The 24,397-nt window shown below is 39.8% G+C and overlaps 1 protein-coding gene across 3 annotated transcripts in view; it reads right to left on the reverse strand.

Moving 5' to 3' along the window:
* DTNBP1 (dystrobrevin binding protein 1) overlaps positions 1–24,397 on the reverse strand; it is a 148,745-nt gene that overhangs the window by 77,040 nt on the left and 47,308 nt on the right. For all 3 annotated transcript variants that reach the window (XM_081087722.1, XM_081087720.1, XM_081087721.1), the window contains one exon: positions 16,403–16,535. In XM_081087722.1, the coding sequence (XP_080943848.1) occupies positions 16,403–16,535 (133 nt within the window). The remainder of the gene's footprint in view (positions 1–16,402; positions 16,536–24,397) is intronic.

The raw sequence follows: 24,397 nt of genomic DNA on the forward strand, positions 1-24,397 counted from the left end.
AAATTGCACTGAGTTTTTGCAGCAAAGGAAAACTGATGATGATGAGATGATAGGTAACATTTATTAAGAATATGACAGATATTTTATTCTTAGCTGTGTATATCATACTCTCAGTAACCAAATGAAAAAAATATAGGAAAGCAGGAGTTTTAAGTACTGGTTACTCTCCAAATCCTATATAATAAAAGGCTAATATGCAAATCGACCAAATGGCAGAATGACCGGTCATCATGGTGCGCACTGGCTCAAAGCAGGAGCTGCCACCTGGTGGTCAGTGTGCTCCCACAGGGGAAGCACCGCTCAGCCAGAAGCCAGGCTCACTGCTGGCGAGTACAGTGGCAGTGGCAGGAGCCTACTGCCGCAGCACTAAGGAGCAGCAAGCCGAGCGGTAAGGAGCAGCGAGCACGTGGGCAGTAAGGAGTAAGGGGTCCCAGACTGCGAGAGGGCACAGGCTGGGCTGAGGGACTCTCCCACCCCCGAGTGCACAAATTTCGTGCACCGGGCCTCTAGTCTATAATAATAAAAGCATAATATGCTAATTAGATTGGATGTCCTTCCAGACGACCTTCCAGATGACCTTCCAGATGAAGCCGGGGCTGCGAGGGAAGCCCAGGTCCCAGGTACCTACCAGGTGCTAGAGGGAAGCCCGGGTCCAGGGTGCCTGCCAGCAGCCAGAGGGAAGCCCAGGTCCCAGGTGCTGGAGGGAAGCTGGTGCTGGCAGCCGGGGGAAGGAAGGCCTACTCTTGCATGAATTTTGTGCATTGGGCCTCTAGTGTTATTAGAAACAGTAATGACAATAATCTATGTGAAACAGTCACCAGGTTCATCTTTTCTAGAAAGACATCCTTGACATCCAATTGGCAATCTCCCTTTACACAATCTCATAAAACATTTAATTCTATCAATGTTATAACACCTCATGCACTTGTAATGCAGTTGTTTCCGTGCAGGTGTCATCTCTACAGTTACATTGTAGAGCTCCTGAAGTGCACAGATCACGTCTCATCTGCCCTGTTCATACATGTGCAGAGTCATAGTCAGACCCAACAGACATCTAGCAAATCATGATTATCAAGTACTGTGACTACAGATTGGCTAAGAATATCTGCTTTTTCAAAGAAACCCTTACTATGACTATAGAGAATTTTATTCTTTTTTAAAAAAATATATTTTATTGATTTTTTTACAGAAAGTAAGGGAAAGGGATAGAGAGTTAGAAACATCGATGAGAGAGAAACATCGATCAACTGCCTCCTGCACACTCCCTACTGGGGATGTGCCTGCAACCAAGGTACATGCCTTTGACCGTAATCAAACCCGGGACCCTTCAGTCTGCAGGCTGATGCTCTATCCACTGAGCCAAACCAGTCAGGGCGAGAATTTTATTCTTATATTAAAAAAAACTTGGTCACATAGTATCTCATCTGATAACTTGTTTGCCATTTTTTATAACTGGAGTCTCTTATTTTTTCAGTTCAATGGTATTTTCAGATGATCAAATAAAGAGAAAGAATTTAAATGCCTTCTTTTAGATTTTACCACATTTTAAATTTTACTTAATTCAGCAAGTGCCTTTACAAAATTTAGCATAACAAATCCTGAAACTAACACATTCAATAAATGGCATAAGACTCAAAGTCTAATAATAATATAAAGGGTGAAAATGCTTTTTAATCATTTTCTCTACAGGGGTTGAGTTATGAGGGCAGCAAAAAAAATAAAAAAAGCATCAGATTAATAAATAAATCTATGGAATGTTGCAAGAAGTATATTAAATCTGTATATGTCTAGAAATCTACTAAATCAGACACACAGATGCAAACTTGACAGATTGGAACCAGTGGATAAATGTCTCCATAAACACAATCATCTCACAGATGGGAGCACACTTTCTCTACATACTACAGTTTCCCATGTTAAAATCTAAAACAATGATTCTTTAGGGCAAAATATCACATTCAAAATGCCAACTGTAGAAACAACTCTAACATTTTCCTAAACACTTGAAAACGTTTAGAGGAAAATTCTTTTAAAGTACGATCAGTGATACTTCCTGTATAGAACACACCTACAGAGTAACCCTTCGTTATGTCTGATGGACAGAGTCTATCACTGTGACTACCTGTTCATAGGAAAGATCTCACAAGATCTCTTTCAAAAGGACCACCTACCACTTACAATTACCAAGTCTGGTGTTCCCAAGCATTCTAAGGCCATGAAAATGTGTACTTACAGGCTTGGTGGATTTGTGGTTAACAGAGTAGGTGGGGTAGGGGTTGGGAATAGAGGTGGCCTTCAGCTCGAAGTACATTTCCTCAAAACTGCCTACCTCTTAAAATCCCTGTTGTTGTTCCTTACAGAGATCCTGCCTAGGGGATGTGTTACAGAACAAGGCATTTTTAACACATTATCTTGAAAAGCAGCTGGTTCATCATAAAAACTGTGCTAAGTTCTTATTTATCATGCTATTTTTTTTAATTTTTTTTTTAATATATTTTATTGATTTTTTACAGAGAGGAAGGAAGAGAGATAGAGAGTTAGAAACATCGATGAGAGAGAAACATCGATCAGCTGCCTCCTGCACATCTCCTACTGGGGATGTGACCGCAACCCAGGTACATGCCCTTGACCGGAATCGAACCTGGGACCCTTCAGTCCGCAGGCCGACGCTCTATCTACTGAGCCAAACCGGTTTCGGCTATCATGCTATTGATATAGTATAGTTTCATATATTTATCTACTTTGGGGAAACATAGCCTAGAAAGTAATAAAATGATAGGATCCTAGAATCTTGACAGTTAATGTTGAAAAGAATCTGAGTAATATGGTAACAAAGAAGATTTGGAATTTTAAAAATTGAACCCCAAAAAGATAATGAAGGTCTAGGAAATGGGCTGGTTGGTGGCAGTACTACATAAGTTACACACTGAGGATTAAATTCACCCCAAACTTGCAAAGAAAATGACTTTCCTAGACCTGTTTTCCATGAAAATCTATTTGATTTGAAGAGGGAGACAGGTAGTTGGGACAAATAAGATGAAGAAGGATGAGACAGGGGTAAGGAATATTTATTTATTGTGTTCTTACTATAAAATATATTGTTCTTACTCTACATATTATACAAAACACCCACATACATTATCCCCTATAACCTACAATACCCTATTGTAGGTGTTATCATCTTCATTTACTACTGAGAAAAAAGAAGCTTGAGGCTGAAAGGCTACACAGCTAGTAAGTGATAGGACTGGGAATAAAAGCTGCACCTCTCTTTGACGCCATGTGTGTGCAATCTTTACTAGCCAGAATGCAGTTCAAGGGCCAAATGCAGCCTATCTGGATGTAAGTGTGACCTACCAGAGATATTTTAGCCCCACCAGGAAGTTACCTAAGTAGAACAGCAAGTCAACTGAATACCAGAGTGATGCATATGAAACTTAGAGCTATCACAAAATTTCTGAGAAACATCTGGATCCATCCAGCTCTGTGGAAGTACATACTTTTTAGGAAACTGTTGAAAGTTAAAAGCCATCATCATGGATACCCCAACTTGCCCTGGAAGATTTCCTGTGATTTTTCAAAAAGAGGTCCGTTAAACACTTTTATTTTCGCCGATGTAATGAAAAGTGTTCAGTGACTAACCCATAGCAACTAATTGGTTACATTTAACATTATAAAATTATTAAAATAATTCTATACTTTTGTGCTACTAATATTTTAAACTCAAATTTTTAATTGGCTAGCCAGATTCTTAAAAACAAATAAAAACCACCCATCACTCATCATTACCCAGGCAGTGGTTTGTTGCTTCTCAGCATTCTACACAGTCATGCCACACCACCTGAAACTGTATATCCTTACAGGCATGGTCAGTTTTTGGTGGATAGGGTGGACAGTGAATTAAAGAAAAAAAATCATGCATCTCACATCCAAACCTATTCCTGATCCAGGAGAACCACTTCTGTAAAGCTTTGCTTGCCCATATTTACAATTAACAGTCACAAGGGCTGAAGTGGTCAATGCACCAAGAGAAGCAAGGTCCTTTTCATACTTCACAGCATTCAAACCCAGAGATAGGAAAGGTTTGTGTGAAGACAATAGAAAGGATATGAAAAAACATTGGTCTAGTGTGGCTCTGACATTTCTTAGCTCTTCAACTCCTGGTAAATTATTTTATCTCCTCTCATCTCATTTTCCTTGTTGGTAAAAAGGAGAGTACATCAAGTCAAATGGTCATTATGAGAATTCTATGAGTTAATTTAGATTAAGATTTTTAAACACAGTACCTGGTACATAATAGGTGCTTGGTAAGTGCTACCGTTACTTAATTAACATCATCATCATAACTTATTTTTTATTCTGAAAAAGATGAGAAGCCTTAATCATATCTGCATTTAGAAAAAAATGAACACTCTAATAGTTAATAAATGGTTTGAGAAACAAGATTATAGAGAGGAAGATTAATTGGGAAGCTATCAATATAACTGGGGCTACAAAGATGTGGGTTTGAACTTAGGAGATGACCAGTGAAGACAAAAAAGCAAGAAGACTCAAGAAATACTGGACTGGACTAAGAAATGAGTAGAGACAGTAGAAGAGGGAGAAAGAGATGACAACAATTCTCATGTTTGTGGGTAAATCTGTAGAAGGTGATGCCTTATTGAGACAAGAAAAGGTCAAATTTTGCCATGTAAGATAATTTGGAACATGCTGCCCTTGAGATTTCTGTTGGTATATCCACAAAGAGATATCCAGGTAGCAACTGATTCTGAATGTAAAGAGAGAGAGACCCAAACTGAAGACAGTAATTTGATAACAGTCATCATCTGGGTGGTAGATGAGCCAAGGGTTTACCTAGGGAGGGTGTGTAGAATGGGAAGAGGTGATAACCAACAACAGAATCCAAGAGAATACCAACAGTAAAGCATCTACAATGGAAAATAAAAACTAACCTAAGGCAGAGAAGAAATTTTAGCATACTAGTGTTACAGAAGTCACGAATAGACAGTTTCAAGAGGTAAGGCAAATAAGGATTGATTTGTCAATGGACTTAGCTACCTACAAACTAAGAAAAAATATAGATATAGATTAAGTAAAGTACATCATGGAATCAGTTTTTTTTAATATATATTTTATTGATTTTTTACAGAGAGGAAGGGAGAGGGATAGAGAGTTAGAAACATTCATGAGAGAAAAGCATCGACCAGCTGCCTCCTATACACCCCCTACTGGGGATGTGCCCACAACCAAGGTAGATGCCCTTGACCGGAATTGAACCTGGGACCCCTCAGTCCCCAGGCCGACGTTCTATCCAGTGAGCCAAACCGGCAAGGGCATGGAATCAGTTTTTATCAATGTCTTCATGTTATACAATCTTTCTATTAACAGAATTTTCACTTCAGTGTGCTGTCTTCATTTGCATCAATAAATCTTTTTTAAAAGTTCATTTATGAAGTAAAATAGTGTTTTAACTTTCCTCAAGTTAGCCCATTATCCAATACTACAGGCCCGGTGCACGAAATTCGTGCATGGGAGGGAGGTCCCTCAGCCCAGCCTGTACTCTCTCTAATCTGGGACCTCTCAGGGGATGTCCGACTGCCTCTTGCAATCTGGGACCACTGGCTCCGAACTGCTCACCTGCCTGCCTGCTTGATCGCCCCTAACTGATTCCCTACTGGCCTGATTGCCCCTAACTGCCTCTGCCTCGCCCCTCACCCGGGACCCAGGAGTCCCTCCTCCAGCCAGTCGCAGGCACCCAGGACCCGGGCTTCCCTCCCTCTGGCCGACCACAGGCACTCATGACCCGAGCTGGCTTCGCCCAGGCCAGCTGCAGCCGCAGGAGACTGTGGGCGAGTGGTTTTGCCTGAGCCACAGCTGCAGGTGCCCGCAGCCCAGGAGAGGAACAAGCCACCTGCCCTGCAGTCCCGGGCGCCACTGCCTGTGGCTGCGGCCTGGGAGAGGGACAAGCTGCCTGCCCCATGGTCCCGGGCGCCTGCAGCTTGCCTGGGTGAAGCTGGCCTGGGTCCTGGGTGCCTGTGGCTGGCCAGAGGGAAGGAAGCCTGGGTCCTGGGTGTCTGCAACCAGCCAGAGAAGGGAATCCTGGGTCCCAGGTGTGGGGCGAAGCAGAGGCGGTTAGGGACGATCAGGCCAGCAGGGGAGCAGATAGGAGTGATCAGGCAGGCAGGAAGAGGTGGTTAGGGGCGATCAGGCAGGCAGGCAACTGGTTAGGAGCCAGCGGTCCCTGACTGTGAGAGGCAGTCGGATATCCCTCGAAGGGTCACAGATTGGAGAGAGTGCAGGCTGGGCTGAGAGACACCCCCCCCCCCCCATGCATAAATTTCGTGCAACGAGCCTCTAGTTCAGCCGTGGGCAAACTACAGCCCGCGGGCCGAATCCAGCCCATTTGAAATGAATAAAACTAGAAAAAAAAAAGACCGTACCCTTTTATGTAATGATGTTTACTTTGAATTTATATTAGTTCACACAAACACTTCATCCATGCTTTTGTTCCGGCCCTCCGGTCCAGTTTAAGAACCCATTGTGGCCCTCGAGTCAAAAAGTTTGCCCATCCTTGCTCTAGTTTATTTATAATTTTAAAGGATACTTTTTCAATTTACTAAAATCCATGTATAAGCACAAAATATTGATTTCAACTGATAAGTTCTCATCTAACTGAATTAATCCTAGATAGTTATATATCAATTTCTATTTTCTCTTCATCAATAAGTTATGTGTTATTTATATGACAATAATGCACTTCTTTGATACCATACATGGATAGAACTGGTCATAAATAAAACATGAAACTCCCAGAGAGAAAGAAAAATGTTGGTCACTGTGGGAGGCAATGGCCCTCTTTGAAATCCAGTACCAAACCTCTCCAGTAGCAAAGTAGTGCATGCCCTTTGAGACAATTAAGTGCCAATTTTCTGACCCAGAACTAAACACTAGAAATGGTAGAAAGAAGGCAAGGAAAGAGACCATTTATTAGCCACAGTAAAACTGGACTAATATAACCTTGAGAGCAAACCTAATTGTCTAAGAAGGAGAAGCACCTCATTTGCTTGTTGAGTTTCCCATAATCTTTCCTGCCACTGATGTCAGAGCAGGTAGGGCAGACAACTAAGTATGTCTCTGCCTGTCCCATTTCTAGACTCCTTCAAAAATGCCAGAAAAGAGAGAAAGGCAAAATTAGCTATGTTCACCTGAAGACTAAAATAACTGATTTGAAACTTTTGAAAGCATCTCTGAAAAAATAGTAACCAATGAGTAAACATAAACTTCAAAGTGGTACTGGGTCATGCACAAATAAAATATTATTCCAAATTTATTAACTGATTTGAAGATATTAAAAGTTATGACAAAATCTGTAAGTATAATGTACAAGTTATCACCAATCTATCTTCAGAAAAAAAGATTACCTTTTTCTAAAATGCAAGATAATCATAATTATGTTTTACTTAAATTTCAATAAACCTTTCTTGAGAATTCTATAACTTCAGTCTTGACAACTCTAACTGCAACTATGCATTATAGATTTTTATCGTCTCTATTAAAATCAAAAACATAACCTTATGAACCTGAATATATAGAATGGCATTTATACAACTGGGAGGAAAGTTTAGTAAATGAATTAAAGAAACATTTATTATTTTTAAACAATTAAGCCAGAAAATAATTTTTATTTTTGTTTAGAATGGTTATTCCTTATTTTATTTTATTTTATTTTATTTTATATTTTATTTTATTTTACTTTTCCCATTACCATTTATGCCCCCTATTGATATCAGTATATGGATAAAACTACTATAAATAAAACATGACATGAAACTTTTCAACTTTTCACTGTGCAGACACCAGGCACTGTTTACTAATCCTTTTTATTAATCCTCACACACATTATCAGTACTCTACTGAATATTCAAGGGAAACCCTCTGCAAACTTCTGTGATTCTCTGTGCACTGCTCTCCTCTCTGGTACTGTGTCCTGTGTCCTCCAACTGTCTTGGTTTTCCCAGACTCTCAACTCTGTCTCTTCAACTCAGAGGATCTACCAGGCTCTTCCTGAGTTCCCCTCCTCCCTACACTGTAGCTGGGAAACTTTATCAAGGCAGAATACTGGGGCAGTCACAGGGTTCACCTCATTTGTTCCCTGTCTAGCAAGGCTCACTTGTCTCGGTTGCCTAACATCCAATGTCTTAAAAAGTGTTATTTCAGATATTTTGTCTGGTTTTGGTTGCGTCAGGTGGGATAGTAAATCTAGTCCCTGTTACACCATCTTAGGCAGATAGAGAAGTCTGTTTTTGTAAAAGCACTGTCTGAGCTAAAGTTCTCCTGATCCACCTTGCAGAACAGTCCTCCATTGCAGAACCTAATTATTGTCTTTCCTTACCTCCTTTGGGTGAGGTGCTTTGGAACTCCTCTTTTGGATCCAAAAGCATCTTCACCCTGGAGAATGGCATTGGTTTCTTCTGTTCAAGCCAGGCCTATGTGCCACACTCCTGCCAAGCCTCTCTAGCACCATCCTCCCCAACTTTCTGAAATGGAAGTACAGGTCAGACCTATGGCCCACTACTTGTCTAGCTCAGTTTAGACCAGGGTTGGAAAATAAAGGCCTATGAAATAATTTTGTCTGGCCCTGCCAAGGTATTGAGGTAACTTAATTAAATGTTTGACCAAATTTAACAGGCCTTTTAAAAATATTTTTATTGATTTCAGAGAGGAAAGGAGAGGGAGAGAGAAACATCAATGATGAGAGAGAATCACTGATTGCCTGCCTCCAGCACACCACCACTGGGGATTAAGCCCGAAACCCAGGCATGCGCCCTGACCAGGAATTGAACTGTGACCTCCTGTTCCATAGGTCAATGCTCAACCACTGAGCCACACCAGCCGGGCTAGCAGGCTAATTTTTAAGTTGATAATTTTGTATAGCCTGAGAATGATGTTATAAATATCCAAATGGCCTTTGGCAGAAAAAAGGTTCCCCACCCCTGGCTTAGACAGTCACTTCTTGAAGCTCAGGACTTTGGCAGGTTATTCTCTAGAACACAAACTGGTCAAATACTATTAAAGCTATGCCATGACATCTCGAATAAATCTGTTATGCTTTGCTTTAAAGGGTTCTCTAAATTCATCTATAATCCATGTGACCAAAAATTAAACATAAACACAAAGAGCATGTTCCTTAACATTAGCTGTAATACATAAAGCAAAAAGAATAATGACTTTCTCAAAATATGCATGAGCACTAAATCTCATTAATAGAAGCAGTGACCCCCACTTAGATGACAGGGTTTCTAAGACATAGAGATTATCTTTCGAAGTCTAAATGAATCAGTGACAATGTTTCTAGATTTAATATGCCCCTAACCTGATTTCAAGTCCAATGAAAGACTGTGTTAAAATTATGAGTCATTTATAATTAAGCAGACTACTAAAATCACACTGTTCTTTAAGATGCAGCTATTTTCAGAAAAACATCTGATAATATGCTGCACACAGAAAGGGAAAACGAAGGATCCGGAAGTTTGGAAATAAGAAATACTTTCATTAAATTATACATTTATGTCTGATTTAAGTACAGTATAACTAATTATTGTGAGAGAATTTCAATAAACATTCTGAGGAATATTATGGCAGTACTGGAAAAATTTATAAGGTTGAGATTCTCTATTTCTTTTTTAACTCTACATCTTCATTCTCCTGAACTTATCAATTGTTCAAGATTCAGGGCCTTTGCACCTATTGCTCCTTCTGCTTGGAACTATATAATCCTAGGTCCTTATATGGCCTCTTCTCCAGGTCTTAGTTCTCATGTATTTCCTCAGAAGAGCCTTCCCTGCTCACCCTAGTCAAGCTCACTCTAGTCACCTCTCCCAACCTCACCACTATAAGATTATTCGGCTTTATTCTCTTCAAAGCCTATATAATTATCTGAAATTATAATTTATAAATTACATACTTATCATCTACATTCTCCCACACCCTGTGACTAAAAATGTGAGCCGACTCCCAAATCTCAAGTCCATATTTCTAACTGCTAGCTAGGCAAACCCATGTTAATGGTTTTAAGTTCTTTATTTTGGTTCATATACTAAATATTAACTCTTCCTACCTGATGAAAAATGTATTTCCTATTGCTTATGAAAGCTTATGCAACGGATCCTGGAGTTCTATCACTGTTCTATGTTTTATGTTTTATCAAGGCAGTGTCTATGCCAGTCCACAAAAGGTACTGGTAATAGTGATATCACTTCATATGCACAAGAGTTATTACAAAAGCTATTTATATGTATTCTCCCCCTACAACTCTATGTTTGATATATGTCACTTTTATTAGATAACCAGCTGAAGGAGGCCCTTTAATGCAGAAATGGTTTAAACCATCTATTTACATGTTTTTCAAGGGTAGACAGTGCTATTGGACTCTTCCCTAGGAACATACTAGTACATAAAGCTGTAGGTCTCCCTCTGCCCACTGTGAGAATCCCTGTCATTTTAAGCCACCATTACTGTTGGGAATTGGTCCTATCCCACCTTTTGTAGGAGGTAGGAATCTATTGTTTGTGCTGGGAACATCCATCAAATGTATGACAAAATATCATTTCTCCATACACAGAGGAGAATGCATTGATATCAACATCTGGGACTGATTCAATTTGTTTCAACTCAAAGGTCAAGAAAAGATAAGTTCAAGGGGTCTGAATATTTGGTTCTGATGCTGAATCCTAAACAGTCAATTTATTTCATGTAACTCAATCACCTCCTCAACTCCAATAATTGCTTCCCTGCCCATTCTACAGGCTCTGATGGGAGCTGAATGAGAAAATGTACTGGAGCCTATTGTAGAGACTATTTGCATTGGGGGTATGTGAAAAATTATCCTTCGTTCCCCATTCTCTCTACCCCATCCAGATGTCTGCCCAGATTTTCTGGAAAGCTACAAAAGTGCACACATTGTAAACATGCGTGCATGTGTGCACACACTCACACAGCCAACCTTTTGTTTACGTATTATCTTCTCAGAGCGAGAAAAGAAAAATAATTCATTTAGTTTGCAGGCCATCTTTTTAAAAAGGAAGGAGGTTTATTTTTTAAGAAAATCTTCTCTTGTGGATCAGATAACAAAAAGTTTAAATTTTTGTAACAATATTTGAACATTTATCAAATGGTGTTATGTAGAATATCAAGTCAAAGGATTTTAATATGTATTATATGCAAATTGGCTCTTTAAGAAAGTTGTGAAATGCTGAATCAACCAAATTTCTTTACTACAGACATTTTCGGAAGCCTAATACACTAACATGTATTGCCTCCCTGAGGCAAATACAGGGTAAAGTGTTTCTGAAACTTAATTGATCATGGAATTTTTATCAGTGGCTATTTCCTCAGTCTAGTATTCCATGTGAAACACTTCAAGGAATGTTGCAGCTAATAAAAATTTTTAATTCAACTTTACATTCATCAAAAATAACACATGTGCATTCCTTAAGTCAAACAGTACCACAAGGGTTTGTTTATGATGAAGATTAGTCCCTTGCCCCAGATCTCTCCACCTTTCTGTTCTTTCACAAGCAGCCACATCCAATTCTTTCAATTATTTTTCCTGGTATTTACCTCCATTATTTCTAAATAATATTCCAACACTAATATTTATTCATTATTTTCTATTTTAAATATTACTCACTGATTTCCTGCTGTGGAAAATGAGATAATATATATTATTATTGTTTATTTTCTATTTATTTTGGTCCATTTCATATTGAAAGATTTCCTCATCTTCCCAATAAGTAATATTGTAATTCTAGCTTAAATCCACATTCTACATTTAATTATTACAAAGTTATATAAATATTGTTTATAACTGAACCATGTAGTATATCTATATATATATAAAAGCCCAGAGACTGGAACAGCAGAACAACCAGAACGACCAGTGGCTATGATGCACACTGCGGCAGCCAACCAGCCTGATCCAGGCCCCAATCGGCCCACCCCCCCTGGCTGGCCCCACCCCCGATCGGACCCCACATCCTAATCAGGAGCAGGGCTAGCCGGCCAACCGCCCGCAGCCCCTCCCCCCTGCTGGGCCTGGGTCAGGCCGGACTGCAACCATGTACAATTTCATGCACCGGGCTTCTAGTTTCTTCTTATAAAACTGTGTTTTCCCTTAGTGTTAATAGTTGCCTTTTTTTGCTCAGTTTTTAAAAAAGATACTTATCACTAATTCATTATCAAGCTCTCCATCAGAGCTTATAAAACTCCTCTCAATATGGTCAAGCAGATCAGACAATCTATTAGCTTCATTCCCCCTCACCGCCCCAGAAACACTGCTCCAGGAATCGCCCAGAAGAGTCTCCTGCTTCAGTCTGATGCTCTCCAGCCTGCTGAAACTTCTCTCCACCAGGTTCTGAGAATTCCCTTTGCTTCTTTTCTAAATTGGATGGATCCTCTTAGGGCAAGTCACCTCTTTTCTGTGTTCATCCTTCCTTCTTGGTTTACTCCTTTGTGTATAGAGCACATCCTCCAGCAGTTTCCTGGTAGTGTGCACATGAGCTAAATTTGAGCCTTTGTATGCCTGGAAATGACTATTTCCTTACACTTGATGAAAATTTTGCTAAGTGTATATAAAGTAAGATAAAATGAAAACCATTTTCAACTTCGTGTTGCCGAAAAGTTGAAGTTCTTTTGATTTTTAATCATTAATATAAGACCTTTGTAAAGGCTTTTTTTGATCTTTATTTCTAGAGTAGTAAAATTTAGAAAATTATGTATTTAAAATGGATCTTTATCCACTAATTTTTCCAAGTACTTGGTAGGCCCTTTCAAATTCATATCCTTCTGTTCTGAACAATTTTCTTGTATTATCCCTTTAATAAATTAGCTGTCCATTCTATTTGAGAATGAGGCACCAAAAAGTTGATTAGAAGTCATGTGCAGAGGTGTAGGGCTCATCATTAGAGGATGTTAAGATGCAGACCCAGCTGTTCATCAGAGAACTCCCAAATGTCCTTACCTACAGGTTTTTTCTCTAAGGCTGGTCAGTTTCTCAGATGAGACCTCCAATATTCTGCACAGGAAATTTAAGTTTGGCTGCCAGAGTGAAAGAGGCCTAAAGAGTCTCACTGTTTAATATGTAGACTTTCAGTTAATTCCTTTATTTTCAATACAGTAGTAGCTCAATCTTCCCTAAAATGTGTGCAGATTCTTCAAATCTGGAACCTCTTGGGTGCTACCTAACATCACTTAGTGAGCTAGGGTTGGGGTAATCATGCGGCTGAGCAGAAGACCAAGAGGTCTAACTTCTCCATATACGTACTTTCAACACCTTTTACCTTTTGAGGCTCATGGTGCCTTCAAATGCTGAGCCTTTCTCGAGTTCTGCGGGACACGTCACATGCTTCATGCCCTGTTCCCCTGTGCAGGTACCTGAGTCTCAGCTCAGGCTTCAGCCTCCTTGGCTCTGCTTAGTCAGCTTTCACTCGTCATCCACATTCTGCTTCTGGTCTTTTTGTTCTTGTGAATTATAATTTTTTAAAAGTTCTTTATTATCATTTTAGGGTTTTAGTAAAGATAGTGAAGTTCTGTATCAAGCAAAACTAATTTGGTGTCACTGCACTAACCTTCACCATATTCCCAGTTTTGATACCTCAAAATTGAGTAGAAGTAAATAAGAAAGAGCTTAAGATGTAAGGAAGACATCTTTGAATAGTAAATGTTGTACATGATTTATTACTTAAAAGATACTTTTTGATCTACATTTGACTGAATATAACTGCTCTTTCTCAGTGTTATCAACTCAAATTATTTCTACTGCAACCAATTATTAATCAGACAAATATATGTATTCATACATGTGGGTAGCTTGACTAAATAAATTTCTTCCAAAAGATAACTTTGAAAAAGATACTTCAACCCTGGCCGGTGTGTCTCTGTTGGTTGAACATCGTCCCATGCACCAAGAGGTCACCAATTTGATTTCTAGTCAAGACACATGCCCAGGTTGCAGGTTTGATCCCTGGTGGAAGGTGTACAGGAGGCAGCTGGTCAATGTTTCTCTTTCTCATCCATGTTCTTTTTTTTTTCTCTCTCTCTCTCTCTCACTTCCTGTCTCTCTAAAATCAATAAAAACATATTTTAAAAAGAAGAAAGATACTTCATCCTCTTACATGGTGAATAAAATAAGTTAAGCATTTCAGAATGATTATAGTTTATAAATGTTATTAAGCAATGTTTCATATTCAGTATTTCTACTATTTGTGTTTAAGAAAGGCAAATTAATTTGAATTGAGAATTACCATTTATTCTGTAAGATAATGGGCCTGCTTTTATTTAGTCCTTTTAAAAAAACAACTGGATTATGTCTCTTATCTTCCATAATCCTATAAAACAGTATCATTATCTTTTTTACAGATAAAAAAGCCAAAGATAGGTCATTTGCAAAAGGTCATACAGGTAGCAAGTGGCTGAGAAGAAATTCAAGCTTAGATCTGCAAGGACTTTTCACAATAACCAAAACCAATTGTATTTCTGTTAATACTTTTGAATTAAATTAGTAGAAATCATTTCAGGATAAAAATATTTAAGTCACACATCTAAAATCTTACTAAACAATTGAATGTAAAATACTTTGGAATTTATTGATATTTATTTTATAAAGATGCTATGAGAATTAACTCCCCAATGATGAACCCCAGGAATCTGCATTTTATATTATTATTTTATTTTTAATATATTTTTATTGATTTCAGAGAAGAAGGGAGAGGGAGAGAGAGATAGAAATATCAATGATGAGAATCATTGATCGGCTGCCTCCTGCTTGCCCCCCACTGCAATCCTGTAACCCAGGCATGTGCCCATATGCCCTTGATCAGAATTGAACCCAGGACCCTTCAGTCTGCAGGATGATGCTCTATCCACTGAGCCAAACCGGCTAGGGCAAGAATCTGAATTTTCAACATTCTTTCCAGGTGATTCTTATGACTCATTAACATTTAAGACCCATCCCTAGGGAAATATGGACCTGACTGAGAATTTCAGAAAACTCAGTTTTCATCTCTACCCCTCAACATTATTCTAGATACTTTATCACTGTGATAATCCACAATACCTACATTTTAGCTTCACTTTTAAATGTTTTTAAATCCCCACCCAAGGATATGTTTTTTGATTTTAGAGAAAGAGGGAAAGAGGGAGAGACGGACACAGGGGGAGAGGGGGAGAGGAGGATAGAGGGAGAGGAGGGAGAGAGAGAGGGATGTAGGGAGGAAGGAAGGGAGAAATGTGAAACAGAAACATCAATTGGTTGTCTCCCATACCCACCCCGACAGGGAATGGAACCGACAACCTAGGTATGTGCCTGACTGGAAACTGAACTCACAACCTTTAAGTGCAGAGACAACACTCCAACCAACTGAGTCACCTGGCCAGGGCTTAATTTCACTTTTTTTTACCTCTTATATGTCAGTGACCAGCACTTCCTGCCGGCAATCCATTCTTCCTACTGCTACACTCTAGAATCTAGATCCAGAACTACTCAATCTACCAATCATCTTAACATCAAAAGTATACTCTGACAAGACTGTCCTCATCCGCTCGCACCAAATCTACTCTTCAACCTCAGCAAAACTCCAATCTCATGGCTTCTGTTTTCTTTCATCTATCAACCCTCCTCTACTTCCTGCTCTGCCCAGATGACAATCTCAGGCACCCTCACCAGCTACTGTGGATCTTCCCATGGACTTCAGAGGACCCATTCTGCACCTTCCAACTCTTCCCACAATGTCACTGTACAAGTTGGCATGCCACTTGTACAGCAGGCTATTACCCTTAGGCCTCTCTTCCCTTTCCTGTTCAGGTCAGCCTAGTGATAATAATCCCTATAATAACTTTCACTTACAGAGCACTTACTGCATTTGATAACATTTACCTCATTTAATCCCCACAACAGCTCTGTGAGGCGGGTACATTATTATCCTCACTGCTATAAACTGGACATACTGAAGCTAAAACAGATGAAATAATTTGTTCTGGTAATTACTCTGGTAATAAAAAAGGAGAAAAGGCGGGGGGGGGGGGGCGGGGAAGCAGCTCAAGCATTCGCCACCTGGGGAAAACAAAGTCAAGGCAACAATTTCTTAGAAAGCTTTGCCCCACTACTCTGCACCCCTCCATTTTTCAGTCTATCCTGTTTGTAGAATTCATCTTCATAAAATGGCAACAGATAATGAATGGTACCAAAAATATACATATCCTGTTTTGGAAAGCTTATTAATAAGATTTATGTTTGAAATGTTCTTTGTTTGTTTTTTTATCAGTCCAAACTTATAAAGAATAGCATGTAAAGTACTGTGAAAAACTGAGATTGAAAATTAATATTGTGGCCATTTTTCAAACTCACCTCTTATTTTTCTTGTAATTTTCCAGTTGTTGGGACTGCGTGTGTTTGCATCTTTCTAATTCACACTGTGCACATAAATCCTCCAGATTCAGCAGGTGGTTTTCTACTTCCTCAAAACTAGTTTCTAAATGCACTGAAAATATATAAGATCAAAAGAACAAACATTAAAAATCAGAATCTTCAGTTATGGAGAAAAATATCCAAAAGTTAAAAGTTTAAACTGTTGCCATTGTTTTGCATTTACTTATATTCCTTATTAAACTTTCTTGAAGCAAAATAAAATACACTGACCAACATTAAAACATACTTCAAATTATCTTTTTTGAGTATATTTTTATATTTCAAATATTTTTAAGATATTTTAAGTGTTACTTCCATAACACTCTTTTAACCAGGATGATGAGGAAACAGTATCTTGATTAATCTAAAATTATATCATAATGATCCCACATACTACACATGAATAATCAACTTCAAATAATGAGAACACAGCAAAATATAACTAACACAAATTATACTGAACATAATGCAATATTTCAGATTTCATTACTTTAGTATTTGTTTTGCCCCATCATATCATATAATAAGTCTTCAGGGAACTGTAAGAGAAGTACAAATATTCAGTAAACATACTCAGTGTTGGTGGGAAGACACTCAGCTCTGTCCACCAGTCAATTAGTCTTTTGCTACTCTAATTTGCCTTTAGGCCGCAGAGCTTTGCAGCTTTATTGGAACATGGATATCATCTAGTCAAATCCTTCACTTAAAAGATTCAAGACCACCCTAGCCGGTTTGGCTCGGTGGATAGAGCATTGGCCTGCAGACTGAAGGGTCTCAGGTTCGATTCCGGTCAAGGGCACATGCCTGGGTTGCGGGCTCGATCCCCAGTGTGGGGCATGCAGGAGGCAGCCAATCAATGATTCTCTCTTATCACTGATGTTTCTATCTCTCTCTCCCTCTCCCTTCCTCTCTGAAATGAATAAAAATATATTTTAAAAAAAGATTCAAGATCAAAGCCTACAGAAATTAATTCAGCACGTTGCCCAAGGTCACCTAGCTAGTGAAGGGCAGTCAGGAATCAGAACTGAATCCCTCATACAGTACACTACAATGATTTATAATTGATAGGGTGCTAAATAAACTAAGACTTCACAGTTATAGGGGTGAGGACTGGATTTCTTAAACAGAAAAGTTTTAGAGGTCAATGATTTTAGAACTCAAACAGCATCATGGCAATTTACCTTGAGCACAAGGACTGTCTTTTCATCTTTGTATTCCAGTGTCCTTGTACTCAAAGAACTTAAAATAGAGAGTAGGCATATTTCAATGACAACACAGCCACAAAGACCTAGGTATAATGTGCTGTGGGAACTCAAGGAGGGGCATCTAACACAGATGAGAGAGAAGGTGGGAGAGGCTCAACACAAGATCTGACTCCCATGTTGGGAAGTCACAGCCTTCCCATGGGGCAAGGGGCAGCAGTAAAGAAGCTGGCTGTGCAGTTTTCCAGTCTGTTTCACTGGGTAGATGCAATACAATTACAGTGTGTCAAATTCCTTCATTTACCCCTTGGATTTTCATATGCCTTTCTGAATTGTTTTCTAATCCTCACCTAAGGATATGTTTTTATTGATGAGAGAGAGAGAGAGAAAGAGAGAGAGAGAGAGGAACATCCATCAGTTGCCTCCTGTACGTACCCCAACAGGGGATGGAACCTGCAACCTAGGAATGTGCCCCTTCCAGGAATTGAACCCATAACCTTTTGATGACACTCAAACCAAGTGAGCCACCTGGCTAGGGCTCATATGACTCTCTTTTCCTTTTTTTTTTTTTTTTTGTAAGGTTTTTTTATTTGTTTTTTTTTTGTGTGTGTGTGTGTGTGTACTGTTTGGAGAGAGAGAGGAAAGGATGGGAATAGAAAGATAGAAACATCTATGAGAAAGAAACATCGATTGGCTGCCTCCAAACGCCCCTTACTGAGGATCAAGCCAGCAACCGGGCATGTTTCCCAACCAGAAATCAAACTGGTGACCTTTTGGTTGATGGGTCAATGCTCAATCACTGAACCACACCAGCTGAGCTCATATGACTTTCTAAAATAGCTTTTGTAGCATCTAGGTTACCAGCAAATTCCTCATATTTTAACTTGTGACTTTAGGTTTGATGACATGCAAATTCTGACCTGTTTTTAATTAATCTTTGTTTGATCCAAAGATTTATTAAATCCACATTCACATTTTCTAATATCCTAAATTTTAACTCTACTAAATCTCTATGCTTATAAAACTTCCTCTTACATTTGGTAGGGTCTAGGGCTTAAAGATATTGATTGGGGAGAGGCATAAAATTTCACTGAAAAGCAAAATATGATGACAAGTAGTTTAGCATTCCTCGTCAAAGACATTAGATACTGACTTTGATCATATTAATGTATCACTATAAACCACTGGCAAGTCTGGAAAAGTCTGATAACAATGCAATTCATAACAGTTTTGAATCTATCTTCAGGGGTCACATAAACCAGCTAATATATTCGATTACAGCAAGGCTAACCTGAAACAATTTGCAAAATCTAAATTTTAATCTATTAAAAATGTAACTAAGATTTTTAATAATGCCATACGTAGTATATAATAAGTTTATGTGGGGAAACAAGCAAAATGATGCAATTATACTAGTTGCTATTTAGATTTTTTGTGTCTATGTTAAATGTTAAAAAGACTGGGAGACTCAGCCTGGGAGGTAGTACTACTGGAACTGGGGAAGCAATATTCAGCCCATTCTGTGAAAACTGGTGTGACAGGTTTAAAAGCTCCTAGACCTAGATAATAGGTTATTTAAAAGGCTATTTCACTTTGCTTAGTGACAAGAGCTGGAATAATTAAATTTATTATGGAATCCATTTAACTCCAAGCTATGCAGTGCCTTCATGTTATCCTTAGTACCATGCAGGTTGTCCTCAGCATAAAGGGGAGTAGGGTTTGAATCACAAGCTTGGAAACCCAGCTCTGCCCTCTACAGATGAGGTGAGGTGAGGTGAAGTGAGGTGAGGTGAGATGCCTCATCACTGAAAAGAGAGCTAACAATACACATCTTGCTAAGTTTTCCAAAGGGTTCAGCAAGGGAAAGTATGTAAAGTAGCTAATTTAGCACTTGGCAGTAATTAAATAATTAATGGCCGACTATAAAAAATGCAGAGAAAATTTTTTATAAAGATTAAATAAGTTTTGTAAAAGTCATTTAAAACTAATAATTTTGAGACCAGTAATGATCATGTTGTAAATGACACCTATGCATCTAACACTCCAAAATATCAGTAAAATTTCCATTTTTTCTGACAAACTTATGTACTTGTAAATTATACTCAAGGCTTTGTTCTGATACCTAAGACCCCTTATTCTTAAAAGTGAGAGGGGTTATATTCCAAATTATTTTTCTAAAAAGAAAATATATAATGGAGTCAATTATATTTGAAAACGTATACATTCTTTCCACCATTTTTTTTGGACAGATGGCAATTTCCATTTAAAGTCTAGCTCTGTTGGTTGATTACAGAGCTAATGAGGCCAGGAACTCTAATAAGTTTATCCTTTGGCGGGTCAATTAACTTCTCATGTTCTAGGTACAAATTGAACTTGCTGGCCTAATTCACTTCTGTTAATAAAATGTGAAGCAGGTGAAAACATATGAATAGTTTAGTACCAACTACTAACAAGAAAGAAAGGAACAAACCACATGTCCTTCTGAATAGGCCAACAGCATCATGTTCTTGTGTCAAAGAGCAAATTTAGATTTAAAATGCTTGGGACAGTCAGCCTTAGCTGGTATGCTCAATGGTTAGAGCATAATCTGGTGCACCGAAGGGTCGCAGGTTTGATTTCCAGTCAGGGCACATACCCAGGTTGCAGATGTATCCCTGGTTGGGGGAGGTAGGGAGCGTATTGGAGGCAACCGATATATATTTCTCTTTCTTTCTCTTTCTCTTATCCCCCCACCACCTCCCACTCCCAGCCCCACCCAACTTCCTCTCTCTCTAGAATTAATGAAAGAAACAATCTCAGGTGAGGATTTAAAAAAAAAATGCTGGGGATAGTCAGTGGTCATTTTATTGCTACCACCAAATTCATATTTATGTTCTCCCCTTTAAAAAGTTTCAAAGGCGAAGAACCAAGATGGTGGTGTAGTTAAATGCTGGAACTTGCTGCCTGCCTCCCACAACCACATCAAAATTACAACTAAAATACATCACTCAGAACTGCCAGAAATCTAACTGAATGGAAGTCCTACAACTAAAGAAGTAAAGAAGAAAGAACACTGAGACTGGTAGGAGGGGTGGAGGCGTGGAATGGGCTGGTCCAACACCCATGTGTGGCATTTCTTTAATCGAGAGAGAGATCCTGGCTGTAGGAGATCCCAACCTCACACCAGACTCCCAGCCTAGGATTCCAGAATTGGGAAGAGAAGTCCCATAACTGCAGGCTGTAAAAACCAGCAGGGACACAGAGGCTGCTAGAGTCCCACGTGTTCCTCTTAAAGGCTCCACACACAAACTTACATGGTCCTGCTTTCTCTGAGCTCCAGCACCGCTCGGTAGCAGCTTTGGGGAAATCCAGGGATATATGGGGAGGAATTGGATTGTCTGGTACTAGGGCAGGAACTCACGGGCAGCTTTCTCCCAGAAAGGGGTGCTCACAGTGGTCATTGTTCCTGTGCTGGGACCTCCCCAGTCAGAGAGATTACTGGCAGCCATATCTGAGTTTCCATCAGCATGGCCCACACTGTTCATTCTGCCCTGGTGATTCCCTGAGACCCCCGCCCCATCCAAGCTGGAGCCCCACACAAATTGTTTGCAGCTGCTTTTCCATATGAATGGCCTGTCCTGGCTCAGGCTTCAGACTTTAAAATCCCTTAAATAAGCAGTAGCTGGACTCAGTGTGCCCCAAACCTGTCAATAAAAGGCCCAAGACTTGGCACTATCACCAGCCTGCCTTACTTCACAGCTGGGCCTTGCCTGGGCACTTCCTAGCTCAATATAAGTAGCAGCCATCTGCAGAGCTCTCTGTAGCTCCTGCCAGGTGGTCCCAGGCAGTGGCTGACTTTGCACCTCCTGGGATGTCCCAGAGCCAGTGCACCCAGTGGATAGATTCAGACCATACCAGATTACAACTCTACATATCCACAAGCAACACACTCAAAGGGTAGACTCAGTGAGCACCAAAGCCCCACTGAAGCAAGTCTTGTTCCATAGGGGTGTCTCTTGCATAGCAGCTCTTCCATTGTAAATGCTGGTCCTCAAAGCCAATTGTCATGGAGGCCAATTCCTGCCAGTGACACCAACAGCAATCAAGGCTCAACTACAAGACTGTGCACACAGCCCACACAGGGGCACACCTAGAGAGCTTAGCTCAGCTGACTGGGAAGTCTGAGCCACTGGGACCTACAGGACACCTATTACACAAGACCACTCTACCAATTCCAGGAGACATAACAGCTCTACCTAATACAAAGAAACAAACACAGGGAAGTAGCCAAAATGTGGGGACAAAGAAACATGTTACAAATGAAAGAAATGGAAGCAAGCAAGCTACTGGGCACAGAGTTCAAAACAATGATTACAAGGTTACTCAAGGATCTTAATGAGAGCTTCAAGAGACTTAGTGAGACTTTCAAGAATCTTAGTGAGAATGTCAAAGACCTAAAAAAAGACCACTCAGATATTAAGCATACACTAACTGACATCCTATATAATAAAAGGCTAATATGCAAATTGTCCCCTCAGGAGTTCGACTGACCAGGAGTTCGACCAACCGGGAGTTCGACCACTCATATGACGTGCGCTGACCACCAGGGGGCAGCACCGAATGAAGGAAGGCCCCAATTGTCCCTCATCGCCGGCCAGGCCTAGGGACCCTACCCATGCACAAATTTTGTGCATTGGGCCTTTAGTAAAGAATAATTTACAGGGATTCAACAGTAGAGGGTTCCAAGAATCAAATCAATGATTTGGAATATGAGGAAGCAAAAAACACCCAATCAGAAGAGCAAAAAGAAAAAAGAATAAAAAATTATGAAGATAGTTTAAGGATCCTCTGGGACAACCCCAAGCATACCAATATTCGCATTATGGGGGTGCCAGAAGGAAAAGAGAGAGCAAGATATTGAAAACCTATTTGAAGAAATAATGACAGAAAAATCCCCCTACCTGGTCAAAAAAATAGACTTACTAGTCCAGGAAGCACAGAGAGTCCCAAACAAGAGGAACCCAAAGAAGCTCACACCAAGACAGAGCATAATGAAAATGCCAACGGTTAAAGACAAAGAGAGAATCTTAAAAGTAGCAAGAAAAAAGCAGTTAGTTACCTAGAAGGGAGTGCCCATATAACTTCTAGCTGATTTCTCAACAGAAACTATTCAGGCCAGAAGGGAGTGGCAAGAAATATTCAAAGTGATGAATAGGAAGGACCCTACAACCAAAATTACTCTACCCAGCAAAGCTATCATTTAGAATTGAAGGTCAGATAAAGAGCTTCACAGACAAGTAAAAGCAAAGGAGTTCATCACACCAAATCAGTACCTCATGAAATGTTGAAGGGTATTCTTTTCTTTTCTTTTTTTTTAAGTTTTTATTGATTTTTATTTATTTATTTATTTTTTTAGAGAGAGAGGAAGAGAGGGGGATAGAGAGAGAGTAATGTCAATGAGAGAGACATATCATCAATCGGCTGCCTCCTGCATGCACCCCCACTGGGGATTGAGCCCGCAATCCAGGCACGTGCCCTGACCGGGAATCAAACCCACCACACCTCTTGGTTCCTGGGTTGGATGCTCAACCACTGAGCCATGCCTGCCGGGATGAAGGGTATCCTTTTTTTTTTTTTTTAATCCTCACCCGAGGATATTTTTCCATTGATTTTTAGGGAGAGTGGAAGAGAGAGGGAAAGACAGAGAGAAACATTTATGTGAGAGGAACACATCAACTGGTTGCCTTCTGCACGAGCCCCAACCAGGGCCTAGGCCGGGAAAGAGCCTGCAACCAAGGTACGTACCCTTGACCAGAATCGAACCCGGGACCATTTGGTCCACAGGCCAATGCTCTATCCACTGAGCCAAAGAGGCTAGGGCTTCAAGGGTATTCTTTAAGAAGGGGAAGAAAAAGAAGAAGAAGAGGAGTAGTAGGAAGGAGAAGGGAGAGGGAAGGGAGATGGAGAAGAAAAGATAAAAAATATGAACAATAAAATGGCAATAAATATGTATCTGTCAACAACTGAATATAAAAATCCAAATAAATGAACAAGAAATCTAATGAACAAAACAAAGTGATGAATAAAATATAATCAGAGGCATGGAAACATGAAACCAAGTAGACAAAATTCAGAGGGAAGCAGGTATGAGGGCAGAAAGAGATTAACCAAAGATCTTATATGCATATATGCATTACCTATGGACACAGACAACAGGGTGGTGAAGGCCGGGGAGGGAGCAGATGGAGGGGGCCTATAGGGGGAGGAAGAGGGACATCTGTAATACTCTCAACAATAAAGATTTAAAAAAAAATAAAAATAAGCAAAAAGTTTCAAAGGTTCGCAAGTACTTGAAGAATCCAGTTTAACTGCTTAGCTTAGCATTCAGGAACCTATCATCCCTGGCCAGAACCTACTTTTCCTATCTCACTATGACTTTGCTTCAGGACTCATTATTCCCAGAATAGTCCTGCCTGCCCCTGAGATGCCCCGCTTGCCTCCACTAGCCAACCTGAGCTCCCTTCTCAGGCTCAGGTCAGTGCTATCCCCTCCTCCAGCCCCCAGAGCTCTCTTCCTCTTCTGTGCTTCCATGTATCTTTTTTTTTTTTTAATATATTTTTATTGATTTTTTACAGAGAGGAAGGGAGAGAGATAGAGAGTTAGAAACATCGATGAGAGAGAATCATCGATCAGCTGCCTCCTGCACATCTCCTACTGGGGATGTGCCCGCAACCCAGGTACATGCCCTTGACCG

This window comes from Myotis nattereri, assembly GCF_964212035.1.
Source record: "Myotis nattereri genome assembly, chromosome: 3".
Taxonomy (NCBI): domain Eukaryota; kingdom Metazoa; phylum Chordata; class Mammalia; order Chiroptera; family Vespertilionidae; genus Myotis; species Myotis nattereri.